The 17,866-nt window shown below is 34.4% G+C and overlaps 1 protein-coding gene across 15 annotated transcripts in view; it reads left to right on the top strand.

The window, feature by feature from the left end:
- Positions 1-17,866, top strand: part of ROBO2 (roundabout guidance receptor 2) — a 1,648,891-nt gene that overhangs the window by 1,535,723 nt on the left and 95,302 nt on the right. For all 15 annotated transcript variants that reach the window (XM_060297904.1, XM_060297910.1, XM_060297901.1 and 12 more), the window contains 3 exons: positions 4,808-4,932; positions 9,434-9,605; positions 14,136-14,341. In XM_060297904.1, coding sequence (XP_060153887.1) covers positions 4,808-4,932; positions 9,434-9,605; positions 14,136-14,341 — 503 coding nt within the window. The remainder of the gene's footprint in view (positions 1-4,807; positions 4,933-9,433; positions 9,606-14,135; positions 14,342-17,866) is intronic.

Here is a 17,866-nt window from a genome sequence, read left to right on the forward strand (position 1 = left end):
ACCTTTTTCTATCTGGATCTACTCCTCTGGAAAGCACACAATGTACTTTTCTTAAGGAGCTGTTGTTTTTAACTAGTACATGTGTAATTGAACATTGAATTGTGCCACTCTGTTTTCTTCATTTCATTTCTTGTTATAGCTGAAGCAATAAAGTATCGTCATTTAATAGGTTAAGCAAGTCAGTCGTTACATCATAGTTACAAAAGATTTGTCTAATGCTTCAGGTTTTAGAGAAGACATAAAAAATATGTATTTTATAGTCTTCTGTCTTCGAAATATATGAGAATTTTCATTTCTATAACTAGCATATTCTTCTGGAGTTTATAACTCAAACTCTTTAATTCACATTGGGTTTAAATATGTGTTTTGGATTGTCATCCTGAGGACCTAGTTGTGTTTTTTCATATTTAATGAGAGCCATCATAGAAAATCCATTTTGTGTATAGCACACTTTGTGCTATCGTGCTGTGTTGATAAAATGCCACCTCTCTGCCTACTCCCTCCCATTGGTGCCATCGGCCAAGTACTGTTTTTTCAAACCATTTTCACTGCCACCTGGCAGAAATACTGAAACTGTGAAGTGTTATCAGAAGAATTATTGATGCAGTTTTTCATTTTAAAACCTCAAAAATAAATTCCTTCAGCTGATATCCCTTCACAGAAGATTACAGTATAGGTCTTGGGCAGAGAAGGAGGGTCTACAGAAGTAAAAGTGATTGATGCAGTTGGTTTTGGTGGCTCAACTTCAGATGACAAGAAGAAAAGATGTACATTTTCAGAGACTTGAATACTTCTAAAATCTTTTGCTTTGTTAAATGCTTTAATATCTTTATTTTTTAATTTTAAAAATGAAAATGTGATTCTAGTTTCAGCAAGATCAGTGTGATTTAATTTTGGGTGACAAGAAGCAATTTGGTACATTATAAATACAGTGTATTTATAATAACTTGGAATAAAAGTACATTAGATATAAACATCACATGAAAGGATATTTCATAGCCTGAGTAACACAAATGCTGATAGCATTTTGTTACTAGTCTTTAAAAATTCATTACTGAGTAAAAACTCAAGAAACTTTGATTTCCTGGTCTTTTAGATTATATCATCAGTGGTAAATATTGCACTGTGATATTGCAGAATTTCTTTTTCCTTTAAGAATTCTTACAAAATATTATATTTAGGTGCTACTATGAATATAGCAATTCTCAACTGGATTTGCTGTCCCAACTTGCTAAGATTTTTCAGCCTCATATCTGCCTTTTCTCTTTTAGGAAGAGCATTCTTTCTAGAACACAACCTTATTATATCTTTCTTGCATAAGCATCTGTGAAAAGATCTCCATACTTTCTAGGGCAAAATTTAAGCTCCTTTAGCATAAATTATCTCACCCTACCTATGTCACTTCTGCATCTCTGATTTTATTTTTTAAATCATTTATATCCTCCCAACACATCTGTTTCCACAGGTCTCTGCCTGTGTCTGCCTCTCTCCGTCCCAGGTGACCTGAGTCCTCTCCATCTCGTGAACTCTTACTTGTGCTTCAAAGCGCAATTCAAACATAGCCATCTCCTGGCATCTTTCCTCTTTTTTCCTCAGCACTTACTTGATCTAGTTTGTGCACTTCCACACTTTTTCGCCTGATGCCCCCCGCATGTTTCTATTATTATGCAAATCATATTCTGCCGTATTTGTTTTTATTTATTTATTTAATAGCAAGTCTCTGCCATAGGCTATGAACAATATTTTATTCTGTTTTCTATCTCCTGTACCAAGCAGAATGTATCATAGTTTGTAACCAGTCAATACATTTTTGAACGAGTAAATAGATGAATCATCTTTTTCAAAAAGTGGATCGATAGATGTGGTTATTCGCCAGTCTTTATTTTGGGGGTTATGTTTTAGCAGCTGTGTTAAAATTGTAGGATCTGGATTCCAAAAGCATTTTACGAAATCGCTCATCTATCCAAAGGTTTTTGAAAGCTTGAAAAATCAAATTTAAGAAGTCTATAGTTTAATATTTAAAGTAGAAATGGTAATTTTACTGAGATAGATGATAGATAAACAGAGTAAGCATCATATGCTTAAAACTATAAAATATGTTTTCATTGCTTGCATTTGATGTTTTGTCTGATGATTTTAATCATGTGTATTCTCAGTTATTACATTTTAAAAATTATATAAAGAAGTATTTTATAGTTCATATGGGGCTCTAAATTTTTACTAACTAGTTTTACTAGCTAGTTTTGAGAACCATTTCAAATTCTTTCTGGTCCAAAGCAATACAGATGAACTAATAAGCTGTGTATGTGATTTTCATCACAGACTGTTAACTGATTTTTACTATATTGACTTTTATTTTAGTTTTTATTTTTGATAATGAGGTACAAGCTAAGCTACTCAGTACTTCTTACTTAGCGTCCATGTTGACAGTAAACTTTTTTTCATAGAATTACTAAGAAGGAAAGAAATATACATTGATCTTTAAATTTTTTTAATGTATATAATTTTTCTTAGATATTACAGATGATAGAGACCAATCTTAAGTATCTTTGGGGATAACTATCGGTGGTTTCACATCTCTATTGAAAAATAGACACTGCAGTGTTTTAAGAGTCGTACCTAAAGTAATTTTGTAATGTTGATTTAAACTATCATTCGTATTAGAAAAAATGGAACAAAAATCAATGTATCTGCTGATTCAGTGGAATTGTGTAGAAATAACAAGAAGATCACAAGAAGCAAGTAATCTCCTAAAAATACAGGGCAACATAAACCACGCCCTGTTCAAATAGATCCATAAATCTGGGTTCTTCATCCTTTTAAACTGAATCTTCTATTATCTATAGCTGTAGAAGAAATTTCACTTAGTAGATTTATTCCTTCTGTCTCTGAGGTGTGTGTTGAATGTGTTGAATTAGGAGGCAGTATAATAGGACACCAAAAAATAAGCCACTACAGATCTCTTGAGATTTTTGAAAAAATGCTGCTGCTGTTTGTATGTACACTGTACACTGTAAATCCTGCATGTTTGAGGATACCCTACATTTACTCCATTCTTGGACCTGCAGTTATGTACTCCTAAAGGACTGAAAGAATTCTGAGTAAAGGACTTTACCGAATGGTGCTTGCTGTTAAAATTCTTCAGTGTTCAAATTTTAGGACTGTGGCCATGTACACTGTGTTCTAAAACTTCGAGTTCATTTTAAAGTTTTTTTCTTGGTCATAAGTTTTCTAGTATAAGCCAGGAGTTACACTGGAAACAGTTGATTAGAAAAGTCATAGAATAAACATGCGGTTTTCTCTTCAACAGGAGTGGATTTTAGTATGAAGAAGATGTCCTTGTGAAAACGTCCAGTTACACAGTCTACTGTTTTTCACTTTCTTCTTTCTCTTTATAATTAGCCCCAAATTTAAATCTGAACTTCCTTAACATTTTTACCCCATCCCTTTATTTTCTACTGGAGTTCCTTGTACCTAGGTCTCATTATTTTTGCCTACACCATTTTATTGGCCTTCCAGTCAGACTCCCTACTTTATTCACTGATCTGTCTCGCTCACAATCTATATACTACATTCATTAGAGGGTTAAAGCTTCCAAAATTTTTGCTTTAGATTTATCACTCCTCAGCTTAGAAAGAGTCGGAATAAAATCCTCAGTTTGTCTTCTCAGGCCATTCTTAGGATACGAATCTATCTTTTGTAGCCAATGCTGTTTATACAATGGGGACTTGCCATTCCTTTGGGATTACACACTGTATGCTAGATGCGTTCTTGCTTCTTACACTTTGCTCAGTTAGCTCCTTGCTTGGAATATGTTCATTTCTCCACTTCTCTAAATGCCACCCCTTCCTCCAAGTCTCCATAATGTCCATCTCCTGAACAAAGCATTTCACAGCTACCTTAACACAAAGCGATTCCTCTCTCCTGAAGTCCTATCACACTTATGATGTGTACTGTAATTTAAGTGCTTCTCCTCTGTGCTCTGAGAGCACCTCTATCATTGAACTTACCACAGCCTTAGAGAATTGTTGTTTTAATTTTGCTGTTGCTGTTGTCATCATGATCATGTTCTGTATTTTCTCTTAGACTATGAGTACCTTCATGGCTGCAGGGTAGATGATTTTATCTGTGTATCTTTAGTGCCCAGTAGGGGAACATAGTAATTGCCGAATGCTTATTGATGTAAATGAAATGAATTAAATAGAATCAACCACTTTCATATGTTTCTTTATATTGTTAGTTATCTTTGTATGTAATTCCCATCTCTTCGATTCTTTGGTATTTTCAACACTTCAATTCCTCAGGTCTAGAATATCAGCACTTTGAGAATAGGTATCATATTTTATTCCTTCTGGTATCCCTGTGCCCAGTACAATGTCTTGCAAATATTACAAGAACAATGAATGTTTGTTAGTAGATTGATTTCACAGGAAGGAGATATTTGAGTAATGCAATGCCCCTTTTTCTCTCTTCATTCAAAACACAAAACCATATTGGGAAACCATGTTTTTTCTTAAAAACTTTAGAATATCATTAAAAATCTATTTTCCAATGCGAGTATAGGGGCTGCAGGATTTACAGTGTACATTTAAAATGTGTCTACGAATACATTTACTTCTTTCCTCACATTTGATAGAGTGCTCGTTTTTCTTTCCCCATTGTGTTTTGAGAAATACTTAAAACTAAATCAAAAACTGTAGCCTCTGCCTGGCACTGAGCAATCCACCTAGTATCAGATTTTCTCTTTGATATATTTTTCTTTGTCAACAGTTTATATTGACACACTTTCTTTCCTTTTAAATTATAGCTCCTCCACAGTTTGTGGTTAGGCCAAGAGATCAGATTGTTGCTCAAGGTCGTACAGTGACATTTCCCTGTGAAACTAAAGGAAACCCACAGCCAGCAGTTTTTTGGCAAAAAGAAGGCAGCCAGGTGAGTGTAAGCCTTGACTGCTTTTCTGAAATCTCTGAACTCCCCGTCTCTAGTGACCCTCAAAGTTTGTCTTTCCTTTCTTGTTAACAATGTTGAATTTATTTTATTTCTGAAAAAGAGACCAATTATTTCTAAAATTAGCGGGAGTCAGATGCTTTAATATAACATTCTTTTTTTCTAGTGTTAATTCTCTAATATTTTTATCTTACGTCAAATAGATACAATGCAGTGTAACCAAATTATCTGAAAAAGTCTAACCTGTAGCTGTTTAAAACCTCCTAACAGAAAGGTAAGTTTGCTTTCTCGCATTGAGCTACATTGGGATAAGTAAGTGAGTTAGTATATATAAAGCACTTAGGACATCCAGGGCAAATGTAAAATAGTCAAAAATATTTCCATTATTAATCAGCCTAGAAACTAGTTTCAACCCCCTTTCATAGATATATAGTATAAATACCTTTTCTTTACCGTTAATTTAAGAGTAGGAGAAATATTTTCTTCCATCATCCCTTCTGGATTCCCTCATAGTGGGGGTTAGACAGGAAATAATACATTGAATACCAGGAAAAAAACCAACACTTGTCTGGTCTTTGCTGTGCCCTGGTTTGTCCTCTCCGGGCCCTCTCTGGGCAGCATGATCTCTCAAGACTCTGCTAAAAGCAAATTGAATACACCCGTTTTCTCATTTAGAACTTGGTCCAAACTTGGACAAGCACAAGCCTCTAGGTTCTGAGGCATGAGTGGAACTTCCAGCCTAAACCAGATCAGAAATTGAGTTGTCTACAGACTTATCTGTGCATTCCTGAGGGACCTAGAGATATTTTCATTCTAGTCTCTCCGGAAGCGTTCCGAAGGAGGCATATAGTTCGCAGGAAGAGACCTACTGGTGTTCCTCGTCAGCACCCTCTGGTGTTAGTCCAAGTTCTGGAAGAATTTCCTGGGCAAACGTGAAAACCATGATTTAAAGTCTCAGACAATCTAAAAACTTTGCCAGAGATGGAAAATGCTTTCGACTAAGTTAAGAGAACCTGTTGATCAAAACTCGTGTATGATTATCTGGGTAGAGAGACATCAGGAAGTTTCCCTCAGCCGTCATCTTGCATTGTTGTGAATTCCTATACAGTTCCGTACCACCCCAAGCTAGCAGTTTTAACATCTCAGTATGGACGGGCAAATTATCTTTCTTCCTTTCCTCAATGCTCTTTGTTGGATTCACTTCCCCCATGATTTGTGGGATGTAAATATAGTGATGAGAAGGATAAGGTAAAGTTCTGGCCACTGTCTTATCCCACATCAGGATTGTTCCAGGACTTAATTGCCATCTTTTTTATCAGTTAGTAACAATACAATAGATTTCTACTTATAGACTTCCTTGATTCTTCACTTAAAAATTGCTTTCAGATTAAAACATCCCAAACTCTAAAGTGAGTGTAAAGCAACATGATATAGTTATAACACACTTGAACACACACACACACACACACACACACACACACACACGTACCCTGAAAAAGGAAAGAATTCTAAAGCCATTTTCCCTCCGTATAATTTTTACAATCTTTGTAGCACTGTTTAAATTTACTGAAGCTCATTTTCTTAATCTAAAATTTGAGGATAATATATTTTACTTCACATAAGTTATGAAGATTATGTGATTAAATTAGTTTATATGTAAAAATGCTTTACACATTTTGAAGGTTAGAAATGGGGAAAATGCAGAATGCATCTGCCTTCCCTTGTTCCTGGCTGAAGTGGCAAGTTCATGCTTCTGCTCAGGCCAGGCTGCTAGGGCCAGAGGTATCCCTCTGCCCACGCACAGAAGCTCAGCACCACTCTGGTCACCTCTGTCCCCAGACCCACATCGTGCCTGAGAAGGCAGGAGGGGATGAGCCTGGAGAGCCCTGGTAGCCTGTCAAGATTCTCACTCCTGCCTGTAGCTCCTTCCCTCCACCCATTCGGGGAGGTATGGGGGCCACAGAAGTTACTTTCTCAAGCCACTGATAGTAAAGATATTTATGTGAATTTATTATTTATTCATAAGTGATACAAATATAATGATATAAAGCAATTTGATTGTTGCAGATTTACACTTTAAATCCATGTAGTGAGTTAAATCTCATTATAACTTGTTATCGTGTAGATACAGCTATATCATTTGTAAATCACGTGCCCTAAAATAGCTTCAGGCTTATACACGCTATTGCATGAAATGTGTATTGGTCTTGTGGCCCAATGAGCATGATATTTAAATATGCTACATTGTGTTTTAATGTTTTTTAAACAAGTAATGATCAAATAGCATTAAAGTATTTCTTTTTCTCTTATTTGACAAAGTGGCATGTAATTCCAGAGATATTAATCTCTGGGAAAAATTTTCGAGTTAGGTGATTGATTTGATTATAATCTTAGGCCTCCTTTTCTTTATTTCAGCTATCTCCCTCACATTAGACAGAGGGGTCGGGGGAGAGAGGAAAGGGGAGAGAGAGAAAGGAGATTGTGAATGAGAACAAAAGAGAAATGCTTGAGCAAACTGTAAATTTTCAAATCATGAATTGGGACATTAGGAAAAATAAATTAGTCTTACTGTCTGCAGTATCCAATTTTTACAGTGATCTATGACTATCCATCAGTATAGAGAGTTAAGAGCCTGGACTTAATGGTCCATATTCCTCAATATGTGCTGATAATGCCAATTAGCACTAATAGGATACCCAGGCACTTCAAGGCGAGAAGAGCTCTGTAGAATTCCTGGGTTTTGCTTGTCATCCATTTTCTTTTGCCTATGTCATACAAACAGGGAATAAAGATGATGGGTTAACCTCAATCATATGCCATTTTCCATGTCATCGAATCATTTAGAAGGTGGACTGATAACACATTGTAGAGGAAGAGATCCCGGAGAGAATTAAGCCCATCTGATGTATTAGTGCTATGTAAATTAGTATTCTAATGGCTAATTGTAGGAAAGTGCACACTTTGAGTTATTGTATCATTTCCAAGTGCCTTTAAAATTTAGACCCTTCTCTTTCAGATGGTTTATTTCAGTAATATATTTGGATTCCACAGGAGAATTAGCTTGCTCTCAAATTATGCTTCATATGTATGAAATAGTCGAGCCTTATATAGTAATACAAATTTTATAGGAAGGCAATAGCATTTTGAAATTATATTCCTGGCATGCTAGCAAACATCACCTCTTTTAGAAAAGGTTTAATAATGTAGTATGTTTATGTAAAGTGGGCTTACAGTGTCACACTCGAATCTAATAAAGTGGACATCCATCATGTTGCAATAAAGAGAAGAGCTTCTAATTAAAGTAGGACCTCATTCACAGGATTAAAGTCATTTAGGGTAATTGAAAAGTGTTAATACCCTATTTTATCCTCTTTCATTGGTATTACTTCAAGGGTAGAAATATTTTAAGGGGAAAATGTGTCTTATGCCTTTAATTGAATGTTATTACCTCCTGATTGTAACATATTGAAACTGTTTAATTACAAACCTGGAAAATTAATTACTATGTCGAGAAACAGATCCCAGAGGGTTCTAATGTTCTTTTTTTGTAAGTAAATACAACATAAAAATTGATATGTCCTTATTTATAATCCAACTTGGAAGCATATCTCAATATAATTTATTGTATCCAAATTTTTTTTTAATTGAACAACAGTAAAGCAACATAGGTCATCCAGGTTAACATTACTGCTCTCCTATAAGAACGTTCACAATTTTGTGATTTGGCTGCTTGTATTAATATGAGTTATATAGGAAACTAAAGAACCTTTGATTTTTTGATAGGGTAATATTATGAAATTCTTTACCATCACACGCATCCTTCAGAAACATCCCACATCTTCTTTTTATTTTCAGTGATTTGGTTAAGCTTGCTCAGACGGTAGCCTTTATACCTAGCTCCTTTCAAAGCTGTTAAAACCTGCAAAAATCTTATAGCAGAAGGAGATTCAGCTGTCTCTCTGTGTCAGTCTCAGTCACACACTTTTGAATACCTTTAGGAGAAATTGAGTTACTTATGTCAAATATTCAAAAGGGTCAGCAGAAAATATTTTTGCGTTCTCTAGTGATCTGCAGTTTATAAAACACATACACAATTGATGTTACATTCTAGATTCTCACGACGTTTTATGAGTTGAGTCAGATGAGCATTATTATGTCCATTTTACAGATGAGGAAACTGCGTTTCAAAACCGTTCAGTAACTCACAGAAAGTCACGCAGAGAGTAAAAGGTCACGATCCAAACCTAGATGATTGTTCCTTCAGCCAGAGCATGCTGGCTTCTTAGAGCACATCATTTTCCCATGATGGGAAAGAAGTTTCCCAGTGAGACTCACTGTGTGGCCTTTAACCCTTTCAGTACCGTATTTTTAAATCTTTGTGTTTTCTTTTTCCAGCCACATTTCTCTAACTGTGGTAGCTGTTGTTAATATAATTTTCCTTCTGAGTCAGAAGAGAATCTTAGTAACATTGTGTTTGTTTCCACAGAACCTGCTTTTCCCAAATCAACCCCAACAGGCCAACAGCAGATGTTCTGTGTCGCCAGCCGGGGACCTTACAATTACCGACACTCAGCGCTCGGACGCGGGTTACTACATCTGCCAGGCCCTAACAGTGGCAGGAAGCATTTTAGCAAAAGCTCAGCTGGAAGTTACTGATGGTGTGATATTATTAGAATTTGTTTTCTGAAAATAATGATTTTTATCAAAACTATGAAATCCTCTGACCTTTTAGTTAAATCCTTAAAATTAATGCTTATCTTCTAAGTTTGAATCTAGGTAAAATAACATTCTTAATAGTTTCTAATTCTCCCTGATTTAATACCATTTACTTTCCCAAAGAAGAACATCAAACACAATCTATTTTATTCTTAAAAATATAGTGATGCATTATTTTAGTGAAATAGAAATAGGAATGTTAGCTGTATATTTTTATTCAGTCTTGTGCTGATATGATTGCTTCTAATGGATAGTAATAATCTTATTTTACTAGAGGAGAGAGAGATATATAATCTTTATTATCAGTGGAAACAGAGATGACTTTTCACTTAGCCAATCACATTATGACATCCTATGATGTGTTAATTATACATTCACTAAGTTAAATTAATTAAATACCTTCCAAACTACAAATGGATGCTAAAACTATTTTTTTATTTGTACGTATGCCCTACAGATCTTAACTGAAGCACCTGATTCAGGTGAAAGTTGAAGACCATGCAGCACTCTTCATGTCTGATTTTTTTTTCCCAAGAGCTTTTCTGTCACAATTGACACATAGGGAGTTTTAGATATTTGTGAACCTCTGAGCATTAATTTAAGCCATATTCTTTGATATCTTAAATTTAAAAAATCTCTCTTGCCCTCTTAGATTTGTGGGGTTTCTGATTCTCCCCACACCCGCACCCTCCCACTCTGGGTTCTGCGATAAAAGAGCTTTGGGCTGTGACCTCTCTGATTCTCTTCTTTCTCTGCTGAGCTTTCATGCAATTCAAATTTACATGTAGATTAAAAGGTCATTTAAAATTAATAGAAAGGCAGTATTTTTTTAATGTCTGCCCATGGTATTGCCTGATTCAGCGCCATGTCAGGAATGGGAATAAATAGAACAGACAAACATTAGCTGAGGGGATATTGAGTCGTTAATGGCCATACCTGCTGATGCAGCAGAGATTTACTGCTATGGAACTGAAAGAAGTCAGGTTCAAGGGTACTGGTGCCAAGAAATTCTTCCTTTACATGGACAAGATCATCGATCCTTCAAACCTCCATATTTCTTTAAAAGAAATAAAATATAATTATTAATCTTTTTTAAGTTCCTATGTTTTCTTCTACTAGGAAAAAATGTCTAGAAACATATACTTGGAAAATAAGGTATTCTGGCCCAAACCTAAGTTTTATTCTATACTACTATGAAAGATTCCAAATATAATGCTTAAGAACTCCACTATAGCTGCTTATGGTATTTTACAAAAGACAGAATTTTAACTGTTTCTAAATGAAGAAAGTGTTATGAAGAAGGCAAACCATATTTGTAGAAAACAAAGTTGATGATTTAGAAGAGCCAGTTGATATGACTGATGTGGTTCATGAAACAGGTGGATATTCAAAACTGTGCCTGATATAATGAAAAGGAAAACTTGTTTTGAGAAATTATGTTTGTTGTTGACATAATCTCTCAGACCAGTAGTAATTCTAGCTTTGGTTCTGTGGTCAAACTGAAAAGAGTGATAAGGAAATTTAAATCTGTTGACTGAGATGTCTCTGAACATTTGGTTACAAGTGGCTTGAATATTAATTGCTACATTGATTTTTACTTTCGTAAGCATTCACAAAGTCAAGATCCTTTTGCAAGAACATTGAATGGAGGTTATAGAGTTATTGATTTTGACAGTAAAGAAATCTAACTTCAAGACCTAAACACACACGCACACGCGCGCACACACACACACACACACACACACATACACTTTATTATAAATAACGGTCTCCAAATATTAACTTGCCACATTGGCCGATGACTTCAGCTTTTATTCATAGTTTTGAATTTTTCAGACGGGTTAACAGTTTAATAATACGCAAGTCATCCCCTTTTGAACGTGTTGCTTGGTATGATCCAGGGCAGTTTAGAGCCAAATGAAATTCCAATGTAGAATGAAAACATATGTCGTGTGCAGAAAAACAAGCAAAACATCTATAGCGATGTTTCTGTTGTTACATTTTTGTACTTAGACTCCTTTCTTGGAAATATTTTTAACTCAAGTGTTCACATGAGATGAGATTGTTAATGGTGATGAAAGGTGCTGTTGAGTGATAATTTTACTTATTATAGATAGAGCTAAGATCTTTAATACACTTGAATTTCAAAACATCCCTTTAAAAGACCTTCCTATTATTTCATTAACACTGTTCTTCATTTCTTTTCTTCTTTTAGAAAATTAGGAAATTGTAATGAGAATTCTGAGTAGAGCCAATAGAATCTAAAAGGACTGGAGAGAAGAAATGTACAATAGATGTCACATCATGATCTTATATGAATGGTTTATTGAGGATTCACAATGCATAGTTAGAGAAAACCATGGAATTGTTCACAGATCACTGGAAACCCTAAATGTTCATTTAACCTCTGACCTTAGTGTCATGGAAACTTGTGGTCATCTTTCACCCATAACATCCTTGAAACTGAAAGTTCTTTCTGGCCAGGAAATTTTCAGTTACTTTTTTGATCAAATTCATTTAAAAGACAATGAGCTACTCATTTGGGCAGTTAAAAAGAGAAAAAAGAAACTAATTGTATGTCCTTTGCCCATATATAATGATTTCAAGGATATGACAGTGAGAGCAGGTTATGAGAAGTTACCCGAATTCTATATAGATATTTTATTTGAAACAAAGAAGTAACATTATATAAAATTTAATAAATAGTTTCTTCTCTGGTAATGCAGACCCATTTTTCTTCCTGAATTTTAAAATTATTCATAATGTTTGGTGAATTGGCCTTCCATTTTTGACTCAGAGAGAAAATAAATTCCACAAAGCATTCAACCTGAATATCTATTTGCACAATTATTGCCAGATATGTCAGAATTAGTATAATATTGTGCTTTCACATTCTCTGAAGATTATTTAATTTACTTGTAAAATGAAGAATTTGATCAAGAAAAGCAGTGAACTAAATGGATCTAATTTTTATTTGCAAAGAATACACAGAGAATCTTGTTTTCCTTAGGTTTTTATAAGGTTTTCTACATATACACACATTTTAATACATATTTTGATATAACAGGTTTAGGTTGATTGGAAGTCCACTCTATCTTGACATGCAGGAGACCTCTATTTTAAATCAAGATCAGTTGGCTTTCTCATGGTAACCTCTAAAAGGGCTGTTTGATTTAATGTCTTTCGCCAAAACTGTGAACTCTACAAATAAAAATACATATAGATTGAGAAATATATAAACATATAAACGGGTATTTGTAAAAGTTGGTAGACAAAGGAAATTAGAGCATTAATAAGCAAAATGACTTTTTTTGATTATGTACATAGTAATCCAAGATGACCTTCTTGAGAAAAAGCATTCTTCACAGTTGCTTAGCAATAATTCAGATTCACCATCTTTTTCTTTTTGTGGAACTTATATATATATATATATATTTATATATTATATTTGTTATTATTATACATAATAAAGAGCATATTTGGATAATTAACCAAAACCTATGTGAAGTTTATAAAACTTTCTCTTACGAAATCCTTTCTTGGGCTTGGGTATATCAGTTTCATTGTGAGATGGTCTTCTAATGAATTGTAGATGAAAGCCTGCCTCCAATTGATTCCATATTTTCATTACCCATTTAAATATTACTATACATTCTGATACACTTCCTAAATCATTATATAATACCTCTAAAGGCACTGATGATACTGCTACAAATCAATATTCAATTAAAAAAACAGTGAACTATGTTTATGAAATTATGGAAAATTTACTCGATCACAAAAATGGATATATATGTAAACACAAATTTTCATGAAAACGCTATTTTTGTCATGTCATAAATATAGTCTTTAGATTTTTTTGCTTAAAAGTATAGACTAATTAAATTATATCATCCACATTATATTACTATAATCTAGAGCCCAATATCACAATTTTAGAAATAAATTATTTATAGTCTAATATTTTAACATCATCAAAATGTTATAGTCTATATAAATAAAGCTGGCAACTGGTGCTATGAAGGTAAAATTATGTATTACTCATATATTTATAATAAAAGCAAAAGTGAAAATTGATTGTACTCATGTGATATTCCACAGGCTTTCTAAAACATGCATATGAGAGAGAAAATGGCCATTTTGCAAATGATTACCATAAGCTCTCAACATTTTAATTTTAATATGATTTAACCTTTCTAAGATGTCAGAATTTATCTTATCATCATCTTAATTATAGGTAACTCAGAGTAAGTTATAAATATAGTATGGCTTCAGTAAAATATGTACAGGTGTATGTATAGTAATTATAGATGATAGATTTATAATGGATGTAGAATATTACAGAAAAAATTATAAGTAATATGTATGACTTTGGGGCTTTAATCTTACTTTTGATATAAGACTACTGATGATATAAAGACTACCAAATTTCATAAAATTAAAATATCCTGAAAAATATCTTTGTCCTTTAGTTTTGACAGATAGACCTCCACCTATAATTCTACAAGGCCCAGCCAACCAAACGCTAGCAGTAGATGGTACAGCATTACTGAAATGTAAAGCTACTGGTGACCCTCTTCCTGTAATTAGCTGGCTAAAGGAGGGATTTACTTTTCTGGGTAGAGATCCAAGAGCTACTATACAAGAACAAGGAACCTTGCAGATTAAGAATTTACGCGTAAGTAATGTTGGAATTTGTATTTGGATCTTCATCTCACAGAAGTATGTACTTCCCTAGGGAAACACTGTGTTGTGAAGTTAAAATCTTACATCCCTGCATAATTGCTATACATTTTATTATAGACCCTGTTATTTCTTATTTTACAAATGACAAATTGAAATTAGAGGGAAGTTCATTGTCCTTAAATTCGTTATAAGCTCATAACAGGCCTAGAAACTTTTTATTCCTTCATTCTATCCTATATGTATGTAATCAATGAAACTAAAAAGGTTAAACACATAAAGTTAATGATAGTAACAGTACATTTAAAATAACTGAAAATGAGAAATGCTTCTGATTTACTCTCATGAACAAGGGAAGTTCGTAATGAAATGTGGATAGATTGGCTCGGCCAAACAGTTATGTGGAAAGTAATAAAGAGATGAGACTGATGACTGCATAGGAAGCAGGTTTGGCTAGTTGGTAAAAATATCTTACATTTTAGGTAAAGTTGCTGTGCAGTTTAGGTTTAAATCTGTGCACAAGAACAAGCCATTACTGGTCTTTTAACAGAAGATGACATGATAGAAAATGACCATTCCTGCCAAATTACCAAGTTAGACTTGCTTCAGGAGCAGCTCAAAATAAATGTGTACTTCTGAATATTATATTAGCTATCTACTGCTGTGTAACAGTATTAGAAAACACTTCACAACACTTGTGTTGTTAGGCTCAAAACAACACATGTTTATTATCTCATACCTTCTGTGGGAGTCTGGGCATGACTTAGCTGGGTCTTCTGCCCTAGGGTCTCACAAAGCTACAGTCAGGGTTGTAGTCTCATCTGAAAATGGACTGGGGATCAGTTTGCTTCCAAACAACATAGTTGTTAGTGGCATTCGGTTCTTGATGGCTATCAGACTGGTGACCTCAGCTTCTTGCTTGCTGTTGACTGAAGGCTGCCTGTGGTTCCTTGCCATGTGGATATTCCCAATATGATTGTTTGCTTCCTCAAAATCAACAAGGAAGAGAGTTTTTTAGCAAGGCAGGCTTACAATCCTATATAACATAATCACAAATGTGACATCCTGTCACTTCCATGCCATATTCTATTGGCCAGAAGTAAGTCAACAGGTCCTCCACACACTCAAGGTGAGGGATTACACCAGGTGTGAATACCAGAAGGATGTTATCATGGGGGCCACCTGCCCTCCACAAGTATATTCAGTTCATTCAACCAAATATAGAAAGCCTCCCCTCCATGTAGCAAGCACTATGCTAAAGCTCAAGAGTATGTCAGAATAGTCACAAGATTGGGAATGAGGGTCAGAATTAGGGTGGTTGATGTAACAGTACATGAAGAAAAATTGACTGAAAATGATTCAGTGGAAGAACAATTAGTAGCATCTGGTATCTAGGTATAAATTGGGAACCAAGGTGATTCAAAAACAAACAAAAAGGTGTTGCATTTTCCCATTCAGAAGCCTGAGGAGGAAGATAAATTATTTTTATTATGTGTATTTTCAAATGATCACAACGGGGAGTGTTTTTTTCTTACAATGTAAATTATTTACAAGCACATGTTTATCAGATGTGTAAAATACGGACACATAACAAAAAGGAAGAATGACTTTTTTGTAGTGTGCACATGCATACACAAACACAAATCTTTAATTTGTTACTATAATGAATGTATATATTGTTTTATTTTAATTTTGAGATAGGCATTAATTATTGCTCTAAGTAGACAAAATGCTATCAAATTCAATTTAAAGAAAAATAAATTAATACAGATTTTTAGCCTGTCTTTTTATTTATTGTAAATTAATTGTAAACCTTCTTTGGACAAAATGGGAGTTATTAAAAAATTAATGCCAGCTCTCCTTGAGTAAACAATTTAATCGCTCTCTCTGAGCTAAAAGCAGACTTCTTGGGCCATGGAGGTTAATGCATTTCCACTGTACTGCTGAATTAAAGAGTGTGCTTGAACAGTCAAGACCCCCAATAGTGTTTAAAAGAAGCAATTAAAGGTGGGTGCTTGATGATGTCAAACAAAGTTTGAGCCCCTCTCTCAGGCTTCTGAGTAGTCTTTCTGAGATGCATATGCATACTCCTGGGAGCTTGTCTGCAGCCAGCTACACAAGGAGAAAAGGAGGTGAGAGAGTGTGCCGGCACATTTGTCTTTTTCAAAGCACTGATTAAGGACGAAAAGAGAAGGATGGAAAAGATATCATGCACTCATGACCAGAGAAGACATTATTTAAAGTTAAAGGAATGAAAATGAATATGGTGATGATGATGATAATACAAGAGTGAGCTTTAGCAATGTATTTAGGGTTTTCATATCACTTTTGATAAACTCCACAATGAAAACATTGTTATTTTTTCTGTAAGATGACTGTCTTTAACAGAAATAAAATGTTTTACACTACTTCACTGATACAGTCAAGAGAGGGTTTCTGTAGATCATATTCCTTTAGATCTTACTTTCTTTTCCAGTACTTAAAGCAAGGGGGGAAAAATAGTGTGATGAACACTGTGTTCTCATGGTCCAGTCATTGGTAGCTGAATCCGTTTCTTCTGAGGAGAATATTCCAATAATCATTAAAACCTACCGACCACAGCTAATGTCAGACTTGTATCTCCATACAATGACAAGGAGGTGCAGTTAAGAAGCATTACCTAGTACTCTTCTTTTAGCATTTGCACATAATAACAAGTGCTACATTTTAGTTCAACTGCTATAATAAAATGCAAATTTTTTACTCTTTCACAGACCATATTCAAATGAACATCCCATTAAAATCCAGCCTCGGCTCATTATATTTAGTTTGTGAGTGATGCTTCTTAAAAGCAAAGATCTAATGACTATAATGCGTGCACAGCCACATTTGAAAAAATGGCTCTTTCTACAATGGCTATTCCCCCATCTTGCCTCACTATAATAGAAGACAATTGTACAGAGATAACATAATATGGCAAAGAATGACGTGACAGAGTAATTTGAAACTTAGGTTAAAATACATAATGCCATTTAAAAGCAATTAAAATTGTGGAACCGCAGTAACATCCAGGCACTAATGATTTACCCGAGAATCAGTTGTGGAAGGTTGAGTCATCAATACACTTACATTTTGAACCCAACAGATATTATATTCCATGACCTCCCGTATTTTATCAACAATTAGACTCACGCTCATCGTGGAATTTTAATTCTACATCTTCTGCTTTGCCTTATTCTGTTTGGTCATCAGTTTCTCTTCCCAGTCTCGCTTTTCCTTCACCCCTAAACTAACCTGAATGAATGTTGTTTGCAATTTAAGCCCGTGGGGCTCAACCACAGGGAGGATTTTTGATTTACATATTACCAAACTTGAAGTTTTTGTCAAGGTATAATCACGGAATCTTCTGCCTTTTAACATTTACAAAAGGGAACTCTTGATTATATTGTCAACTATTCCTCAAATTCTTTTGCCGCTCTTCAATGAATAACAAAAACATTTTTTGTAATCAGTGAAAGACAGTTTTTAGTATGCTTTAAAA

The sequence above is a fragment of the Globicephala melas genome, chromosome 4, assembly GCF_963455315.2.
Source record: "Globicephala melas chromosome 4, mGloMel1.2, whole genome shotgun sequence".
NCBI classification, from domain to species: Eukaryota; Metazoa; Chordata; class Mammalia; order Artiodactyla; family Delphinidae; genus Globicephala; species Globicephala melas.